The sequence below is a fragment of the Sphaeramia orbicularis genome, chromosome 4 (assembly GCF_902148855.1).
Source record: "Sphaeramia orbicularis chromosome 4, fSphaOr1.1, whole genome shotgun sequence".
Classification (NCBI taxonomy): Eukaryota; Metazoa; Chordata; class Actinopteri; order Kurtiformes; family Apogonidae; genus Sphaeramia; species Sphaeramia orbicularis.
The window spans coordinates 45,647,448-45,658,120 of record NC_043960.1 but is presented as its reverse complement, the minus strand read 5'-3'; the positions used below and the strand labels follow the sequence as shown (position 1 = coordinate 45,658,120).

The 10,673-nt window shown below is 40.6% G+C and overlaps 1 protein-coding gene across 1 annotated transcript; it reads left to right on the top strand.

Moving 5' to 3' along the window:
- Positions 1–1,072: 1,072 nt before the first annotated feature.
- LOC115417397 (dimethylaniline monooxygenase [N-oxide-forming] 5-like) lies at positions 1,073–10,071 on the top strand. The gene is made up of 10 exons (XM_030131297.1): positions 1,073–1,177; positions 2,402–2,547; positions 3,314–3,502; positions 3,598–3,763; positions 4,171–4,313; positions 7,222–7,418; positions 7,769–7,916; positions 8,058–8,265; positions 8,361–8,433; positions 8,603–10,071. The coding sequence occupies exons 2-10, from the start codon at positions 2,416–2,418 to the stop codon at positions 9,015–9,017; spliced, it is 1,671 nt and encodes a 556-aa protein (XP_029987157.1). The 5' UTR covers positions 1,073–1,177; positions 2,402–2,415; the 3' UTR covers positions 9,018–10,071.
- Positions 10,072–10,673: the final 602 nt, after the last annotated feature.

Below are 10,673 nucleotides of genomic sequence, written 5' to 3'. Positions count from 1 at the left end.
CTGCACCAGGGTTTGTATGGAATGGCACCAAGACCACCTCTGCAGCTGGGTCTCGGTTCGCTTATTTGGTCCAGAACAGAGTTCGGTGGTTTTTATTCACTCCAGGCCAAAAGGTCTGAACCAAGGGAGCAAACAAACTCTGGTCTGTTTTAAACGGACCAAACAAGGCAGGTGTGAATACACCCTTAAACACGCAGTGACCAAACTAACAGAACTTGTAGTTACTGTAACTTACCGGTAACTTGTTGTTGAATGTGTTTTCAGCTCTGTCCAGCACATGTCAGCAACAGCTGCTGACGGCAGCGATGTGGAGGAAGTGGTACTTGTAAGCATCTTCTACTATGAAATAACGAAATAAATTAATTTGTTTTCATGAACTTTGTTATCTTGTGATAACGACTTAATTAATTCGTTATTTTGGGAAAATGAACTTTGTTATCTCGTGATAATGAATTAATTAAGATGTTATCACAAGATGATGACCATAAAATATTATGTTAAACCTCGGCCGTTCTCGGCTTCCGTACTATGATCATTACTTGCCCTCCTATTATAATTCACTGCAGTGTAAATTAATTACGCCATACCTGGAAGTAGGACAGTGATAAAAAGTGTGAAGAAACAACAACCTTCAGCCCGCAGATTCTTGCAACATGGTTAATGGACATAATTATATTGAATTTCAAATAAATGTTACACAATTAAATTTGTGGTTGCCAATCTTGTGATTATTGTTAGCATTTATTGTGTTACTACAGCCATTATTTTAATTGATTTGCCCAGTATTATTTACAGTGTATTTTAGAGATATTTCTATTCATGTTTAAGGAAATTATAAAAGATAATCTCATTCTGAATAAGTGACGTATAACTTTACAACAGACTTGATACATAATGAAAAAGTGTTGGATCACATCTCATGCACCAGTGTGTGTAAGTCAGACCACTCCCAGCTGCATTTACTGTGGACTGGCCTGTGATGTTTGCTCCAGTCCAGTGAGTTTCATGCAGAGGCTGTGCCTGTTTGTTTTTTCTGTTTACTTCCATGACGCCGCAGTGATCCAAGGGTCATCTACGGCCTCACATAAACCCTCACAGCTCCTGTCACTCCGCCCACTCTCTGAGCTGCAGCCAGAGCGAAAAGTCATTTCCCACGCAGCTGTTCAACGCGCAACAGGTAAGTATGCCTGTACACTTGTTTGGATTGTTTGTTTGTTACCATGTTTGGATGATCGAAATTTACGAAAAATCCGCCATTACGCAATATACGTCAAGATCGAGTTTATGCAGAAAACTGGGCCTGTGTGGACTGGAGCACAGTGGCAGCGCCCCTGCACACGGTGCAGTTGGGCAGCTTCCGCCACAGTGGGCTTTTGGTTCACTACACGGCTTTCAAAAACTCTCTGATGGGACATTTTACAGACAGTTTTACAGATTAGTGTTGCTAAATGACCCACATTTTTACTTTTAAATTCATTTTCGCTGTAGTTGGACCATAAGGAATTATCCAAAACAAGGCGCTACTTTATATTAAAATAAATGTTGGAATCCATTCAAGTTCGCTCTGATGGGACATTATTGTGTTTTGACCCTTTTAAGTTTGTAAGATTTCATCCGATATGTGCAAACTTCATTTACCTTGAATTCCATTGATCACTGAGAACAGATGAAGCATTTTACACACTTCATCAGAGTAAACAAATCCACAGTGGAATAGTAGTCAAAGCCGAAAACAAGGAAAAATGCTCATGAACTTCGCTGTGCTGCATGAACCTCACATATTCCAGTTTGTGGGTCAGTAGAGGTCTGCAGTCCACAGGAGAGAGCACACATAGTTCATATTGCGCAATGGCAACAATGCAAATGACTAATTTTTCATAAGAAAAATAGCAAAATATGGCCTACTGTCAGCTATGTGGAGGTAGTTAAGGTCAGTCCTGCAGGAGCTGTTTGTATATTATGCATGTTAAAGTTTACTAGAGAAGTCACAGTCAGCAAAGGTGTGTTTTGGGTCATAAATCAATTATTTACCGAAATGTCCACTGCACCAAAGTAAACAAAACTGGAATGGACTGGGGATTAAAGTAAAAAAAAAAAAAAAAAAGGTCATTATCTTCCTGGTGCTGCAGGAGCTTCATGGATTGTACAGATTGCATTGACTATCAACATTATAAGGACAGTAAGAAGTCTAAAAATAAGATAAGATGTGACTTTACTGATTCCACTGTGGGGACAATGCAGTGTTTACAGCAGCAAGAATACAAAAACAACATAGTGCAGAAAAAAAAGTGTAAAAATAAAGGTCTGTAGTCCATAAGAATAAACATGCATAGTTCACAACACAATGTAAATATTTGTCAAAGACTACATTTTTCATGCTAATGTGCAGTATTTTTCACAGGAAAAGTGACAAATATGACCCGTCGTGTGGCAGTTATTGGAGGCGGTAGTTCAGGTCTGGCCTGTATCAAGTGTTGTCTGGATGAGGGGCTGGAGCCTGTGTGCTTTGAGAGTAGTGATGACATCGGTGGTCTGTGGAGGTTTAAGGTAAGTCATTATATGTGCAGTCAGGAGTGGTTTTTCTTTTTTCATATTTAACCTAAATCTGGTATGTTGAGTCCAAAACCAGGAATCAGAATATCAATGGCAGTATTTTAAGTTCAGCAAAAGTCAATATGTAGCCTTAATCAGCATGTCACACCAGCATTTTAGTTCTATAAAGTCTGCATGAATAAAATTCAGATGGATTGAGAGGGAGAATTTGGACAAAGTGTTGTAAAGCTGATTTCCCTTTAAGCTCAGCTCTCTACAGTTAACAGCTTGGGACTGATTTGTGCAAATGATGGAACATTTTTTTGATGATCAAATAGTTGAGGACATGTTAAAAGCATATGAACAATTTCATCAAGATACATCTGAAATGGAAACCAGGTACCAAGGGCATGTGGACTCTAACATAATTGTATTTTGGAACAATTTAGAGCCAACCTGACAACCTGCGCTATGTAGGTTTATTTTTCATTGACCTTCATGTTCATATATATAAAAGTAAAGTTGACCAATTTATCTCAATTAATATTATCTTCAGATTGTAAACAACCAACAAAAGGCTTTGGCACATGATTGGGAAATTAGTGTTTTTTACATGCTCATTTAACTCAAGGTTCTGATGTGCTGCAGAATTTTTGACCTCAGGTTTCCAATCAACATGCCCGATTTAGTCCAGACCACATGTTTTTTCCTCCAGCAACAGGTGAAACGTTTTTCTTGTTGCTGTACATGTAGTGCATTCCCTTCCTCTGTGTTATTGCAGGAGAATCCTGAGCCTGACAGGGCCAGCATCTATCACTCAGTCATCATCAACACCTCCAAGGAGATGATGTGTTTCAGCGACTTCCCCATTCCTGCACACTTTCCCAACTTCATGCACAACTCCCTCATCATGGATTACTTTCGGATGTACGCTGATCACTTCCAGCTCACTAAGCACATACGCTTCAATGTAAGAACATGACACTACCTTCATCATATTTTCTGTCACTGTTAAAGTGAATTTTTCCACTAATAGTCGTCTGTTTGTGCTGTTCGGTTGTCCAGACCAAGGTGTTGCAGGTGAAGCAGAGATCAGATTTTTCTCACTCAGGCCAGTGGGATGTGGAAACAGAAGACAAGGACGGCAAAAAAAAGAAACACATTTTTGATGCTGTGTTGATCTGCATTGGACATCACTGCCATCCCAACATGCCCCTTCATGACTTCCCAGGTAACACCTACACATGAGGTATTATCACTCTGTTCCCTTGAGGCCAAACAGTGCTAATGATAGCACAGGTCTGTGATGATTAAATCAACCTTTTAACCACTAAACCTTTGCCACAGTACGAACAGTGTTGTAATGACAACACAGTGCAGTGTGGGTGTGTAACACTGTTAGCACAAAACACCACACTTAAAGGACCAGTCTGTCCTACTGTACTACAGTACCATCCTGTAAAAGACAAAAATGAATTATCCTAGTTAAGTGACAGTACATAACATTAAACTTATTTTATTTATACTTACATCTTTTGAGTTGTGTAAAATGTAGTGTAAATGGAACTTTTACACGTATTTAGAGAACAATTTGAAGTCTTCTTGCCACAGAGGTGTTCAGAAGTCTATTTTTTTCAGGCATTGACACATTCACAGGCAAGTATTTCCACAGCCGGGACTATAAGACCCCTGAGGAGTGGAGGAATAAACGGGTTGTAGTTATTGGAATAGGAAACTCTGGAGGAGACATCGCTGTGGAACTGAGCAGAGTCACCAAACAGGTTGGGATGACACAGTTAATATAATTATAATTGTATTTATAGGTTAATTTGATTAAATCAGCTGTGATCAAAACCTTTGGGTCTGCATTCTTGACAAATTCACCAAGCAAATACGCTTCATACATTGCACTTTAAAATTTTTTGTCTAACTCTAGTTATTATTTTGTGTTATTACTAAATTATTGCCTGTTTTTCTTTAAATGTATTGTTATCTCTGATCTTTTAACTTATTTTTCATTATGGTATGGTGTATGCTGCTTGACCTATTGGCCAGGTCGCCCTTGTAAAAGCAGGGTGCTTGCACAGGTCTTGATAGTCTTAAAAAGTATGGAATTTTGAAATGTTGTTTTCCAGACCTTGAAAAGTCCAGAATTTTGTGTGAAAGTCTTAATAAAGTTTCTCTCACAGTTAAATTTTAGAGTACGCTCAAAGGCACATAACCTTGAAAGATAAGAAATATTTGAGGACTCATATAAAAAAACTTGTTAAGATTTCACTAACCGGTCGGTACTGGAATGATTCTAGTGAAACTTGTTTATGTGATATCCATGCACTTTTGGGATTTTCATAGGTTTTGAAAACATTTCTGTCAGTAAAACATAATTTACTGTGAATTATGCATTAATTAATTCATTCATTCATACATTTATTAAAATGAACTTTTCTGCTATACACAACAGGTACAGTCTCATTCAAAAAAGTAGGCACGCAAGTATAATAGTACATAAAGTCAAGGTCTTGGGGAAAAATTTCCACTTTGAAAAAGTCTGGAATTTTTATTTGGATCAAGAGCAAGCACCCTGAAAAGAGATCTCGATCTCAATGGGATTTTATCTGGTTAAATAAAAAATAACAATGAACACAGCTTTACATGTGTCAGAGTCCAGAAGGATAAAAGTCATGAGCAATCACACAATCAGAAATGTTGTAAACAAATCGACTGCTCTGTAAAAGTTTGTTGCCAAGATATAGTTGTGTAACATCAGACAATGCTTACAATTGGCCATATGTGTTGTGTAAGTTTATTTTCTGTTATCACTTCCAACTGACCAGAGGTTACATCCATGGTTCTGAAACTATGATACATGTACCACAAGTGGGTCACTTCCACCCTCTAGTGGTTCATGGAGGAATCAACAAAAAAAAACATGAAATAAAATTAATTAATACACAAAATATAAGTGATCACTGTCAAAATATGAAGGAAGATGCCTTATAACTGAAATGTAAGTTAATATGAGCAAAAGGTAATATTTATTTTATCACTATCAACCTATGTGCTGAAATGTAAAAGAGTCTGTGGCACCGTGTCAGATACAAACAGCACAAAAAAGTGAGGAAATATGAGTTGTGTTACATCACACCTGTGTTCACCTGTAGAATAGAGGAGCAGCAGTTGAGGCCAAAATATGAGCAGTGAAAAATGGTGCATTCAAAGCATCTTCAGGGTATGGTGCGATGTAAATAAAATACATTTTTCAAAGTAGTGTGTATTGTTTAATCTGCTTTACCTGTGTGGAAGGTTTTGTCTGTTCTCGACCATTTGGCTACAGGCATATAGACTCATTGTAGGATAACAAAAACACATTTTTTTTAGGTGTGTGTACATTTATGTATAAGTGGCTATTGCCACAGTACTGTAGGACTACTTTCTCATTTGTCTATTACCACAGAGCCAATCAGTGCTGTCGTTATATCATGTGTAGACTGGTAACCTGTAACCTGTCACCCTGCTGCCACAGTACTGTGGCAGTAAGCATCGCACATGCCATGTGCCTGTCCGGTTACAGGAAAAGGCAAGGGTACCACTTACCGGAAGCTGGTTTGTACACCTGCTCACACTGTAAGTTTCAAAATGCAGGCAAACAACAATAAAAGTGTCGACTTTTTGCGTCATGTTAGGAATTTGCCCGGGTTTTTGATCAATATAAATCAGCCACTGGGACAACGTTCAGAGTGCAGAATTCGGACCATTTGATTGGCTCTGTGGCAGTAGACAAACCAATATTTCATGACATATATATAAAAAGACTGGTGATGTTTTTTTGTTTGTTTTTTTTAATCATGAAAAAACAAGCAATCAACAGGCCTAATTCTTTTTTAAGATAATGGTAGGCCTTATTACATGTCGAACAGTTGAACATTCATCTTTAATGCAAACTAAAAATACATGAAACATTTGATTTTCTGCGATGGTCACACCTGTGATGTGGAGATGGCCTAATTAAGTTTCAGGACCATGGATAAAGGCTGATCATGTGAACATGATAGAGGATTTATGGCAAACAGGCAACTCAGACTGTAAAACATAACATAAAATCGATTAAGACTTCACATCATGTCAAAATAATTCAGCTAATTAAATTAAGTAAACAATTTGCTCTGATGTTGGGCTTCATGAGTTGAACATGTACACTGGTGCCTGCAGACGTCCGTCCATCCAGCCTGCTATGTGTACCTCGTGTACTGAGTGACATTTGAGAGACACACAGACACTGATATATACAAAGAGGGATAGTTAAGGTATACAATGTATTTATATGCATGGGGACGTTTGCGAATTCCGAGGCTGCCTATGGTTCGGTTCAGGTGAAACTTAGTGCCAGCAATGTAGGATATACATGTAAGAAAACTTAGTCACAACCTGCCTGTTATTTCAGTTGGTTTTTAATCATTGATGGGGTTGTCCCCCCCCGAGCATGAAATTCATTCAACAGAAGTAGGGATGTAAAAACCAGAGGGGTTTGACACCCCACCCCCCAACAAATCACACCTAAATATCATTATGAATCCTGTGTAACATTTGTGCAGTTAAATTCTCCCTAATCTTTCACATTGGACCTTTTTAAATGTATGTTTCAGATACAGTGATGGTATAGTGATGTTCTACCATGTCTTCTCCTCCCAGCTTTACTTGAGCACTCGAAGGGGAGCCTGGATCCTGAACCGTGTCGGGGACAATGGCATGCCCCTAGACTTACTTTTTAACAGGGTGATGAATGCTGTACGATGCATCCTTCCCTTTGAGTATTTCTGTCGTCTGGGAGAAAATCGTCTTAATCAAAGATTTGATCACAGTCTGTACAATCTCAAACCAAAGCACAGGTAATGTATTACATCTGGTTTTATGCATAATTGTATTGTGTTTACACCTCTTTATTCAGTCTTCAGTTGATAAACCCCAACAACTATAGTGTCAAAACATATTCCATTTGTACAGAGGAAGCCACTTCTATCACTAGGTGATTTATTTATTTATTTTTGTCCATCTTAACATGATGGGTGGGTTGAATATTTGCTGACCACACTGATAAAGACCTCCATAAGGACAAAGGCTATTGCTATAGTAGCAATAGTTAAATCTTGGTTGCAAAATCAGCATCTTTTATTTTTATTTGTGACTTCTTTAAAATAATTTGTGATGCATGACTCTTTGTTGTGAAAATAAATGTCAGGCTGTTCAGCCAACATCCCACAGTGAACGATGAGCTGCCCAACCGCATCCTGTCTGGAACAGTTCAGGTCAAACCCAACATCCGCAGATTTCAAGGGTCCAGCGTGGAGTTTGATGATGGAAGTGTTGTTGAGGACGTAGACCTGGTGGTAGGCTTCCTTTTACAAGTTTCAACACACATGCCCTCACACTTCCACCTTCTATCAGTGTGTTTTTGTGTCTTTAGCCACAGTCTAACAGAAGTACAGTTTCCCATAAGGTGTGACTCAACCCAGTCCTGTGTCTTACAGGTTTTTGCCACAGGTTACAAGTTTTCCTTCCCTTTTCTGGCTTCACAAGTGGTCTCAGTGAGTGAGAACAAAGCATCTCTCTACAAGTACGTGTTCCCTCCTGAACTGGACCGTCCCACACTGGCCATCATTGGTCTGGTGCAGCCACTGGGGGCCATTATGCCCATCTCTGAGATGCAGGCCAGATGGGCCACTCGGGTCTTTAAAGGTCAGTCAGTTTCTGTCTTTTTAAAGCAGTCAACGTTTCCACTGTTCATGGATTCATGGATACTCAATGTGTCAAAATGTTTTCTTTATAATCAGGTTGTGCCAAGCTTCCTTCAGTTTCTGCCATGTTGAAGGACATTCAGTACAAAAAGGAGACCATGGCTAAAAGGTACCACAGTGAATCTGAATCCAACAGACCCCATGATAGATAGATAGATAGATAGATAGATAGATAGATAGATAGATAGATAGATAGATAGATAGATAGATAGATAGATAGATAGATGTACTTTATTTTAACGTCATGTACAGGATGTTGATCCTGAGTTTCTTTTCAGGTATGTCACCAGTCAGAGACACACCATCCAGGTGGACTATGTCACTTACATGGATGAGATAGCAGAGCTGGTGGGGGTTAAACCCGCACTGTCACGACTTCTGCTGACTGATCCCAAACTGGGACTGAATGTGGTGTTTGGTCCCAGCACCCCTTATCAGTACCGTCTCAGAGGGCCAGGAAAGTGGGCTGGGGCCCGTCAGGCCATCCTCACTCAGTGGGAGAGAGTGGCTAAACCCATGCAGACCAGGATCTGTGATGAACCCAAAGCCCAGAGGTCATTCAAGTGGCCTCTGATTCTGTCAGCTACTGCTTTGGCCTTGGCTGTGTATGTGAACAGGAGCAGCCTTTTACCTTTACTACAAGATCCCACTGCATTGGTGGACACGATGAAAGGGTACCTACCCACATACTGAAGGACTTGACCCATTTCACCTCTGAGAACTCTTGAAACAGTCACCTTGAGTTTTCAGCCAGCTCCTGTAGCTGCATATAATTTGTTTCATCTTAAAATATGAATGAGGACAAAGATTTTTATTTTACCTCTCCTCTTCAGCAATTTGGCCTCCAATATAAGTGTACTGGGTGACTGGGATTTGCTTGACATTTTTGTTCTAAGAGGGTTTGGAACCTTAGATCAATTCCCCCTATTGGTTGGATGTAATTATTTTATTAGTGTACAGATATTACTTAATGGGAGAACAGAACACGGTTATACACAAACAGTGATACAGACCCTGAAACAGAAACAAACAACAGGCAAAAACAAAATAGTAACAACAACAGTAGAGGAACATCAGTGAATCTGAAGAACAGAAAAGTCTGATATCACAATAACCCATAGAAAGCAACAAATGACAAATAAATAACAAAGCAAAGATAGCAACAGAATAAGATTTGGGGGGTGGGGGTATGTGTGTGGGAAGTTGCAACCCCACCCACCCATCATCACCAGCAGCAGGACAGGGACGGCCTGGAGGGCACAGGTAACCATCGACCCACAGAGCCCAAAGGACCCAAAACCACACCCCATGATGCAGCCCCACGGCCAGAGCCAGAACTGCAACCACCAAGCCACTAAGAGATCCTCTCATTCTGGGCAAGGGTCCCCAGACAAGGGTGACGAAACCCCCCCACCACCACCACCACTACCACCCTGCCGGGGTACCAGAGACGCAGGACCCACTCACACACTAGCGCTGTAGCAGACTCCCCCTCCAGGGGGGGGCAACCATGTGGGTCACTCCAGCTAGAACCCCCTACTAGGAGAGAGGGTCCCCCAGGCCAGTCCCCCTTTTACTTTCTGGTTTATTTAATTTATTGAAAATTTGAAGTGACTCCCCAAGTATTTCTACCGTTTAGAGGAGTTGGTGTCCACTGTATTCAGGGGCAGAGCACAGCCTATGGAGGCAGGATTTAAGAGGGACACAGCTGATACTAACACTGCGCTTCATGGTTACTGGTGAAAAACAGAGGCAGTCTCTGGAGGATGGACAAACAGAACACTGGTGACACCATCAGTTATTCGTAGGTGAGCTGAGATAGCGAGGCCGACACTAGGCATGGGCAGAGGTGGGCTCAGCCCACCCAAATGTCCGTCTTGCCCACCCAATCAAAACTTAAGGGAAAATGTTTATCCAGTAGAAAAATATAACAGATGACACTACCATTGGATCTTATTTGTGATTGGGTGGGCAGCCTACAGCCCGCCCTATTCTGTCAGTGATTGGTTGTCATCATTGTTTTACATTCCCTAAGCGCCTCATTGGCTCATACAGCAGCTCACTGTCTGTCGTCCGTTCCTGAGCTGCGGGGAAACAAACGACCCACCTCAGTCTCTGCTGCACCTGTTGAAGTTTCTGTTTAGTACCACGATTGTCTCTATGGGAATTTCACTGTATCTGTGACTTTTTGACATGCTCTTGGGCTGAGCACCGTCTCTGGGCTCCTGCAGAGCAGCCAGCCACCTGCATCACCTTATGTACGCACACACTGAGTAAAGCAATGCCAATAAAACACACACATTGGGCAACACAACACCAGTAAAACACACACACGTTCTGTCAACCGTC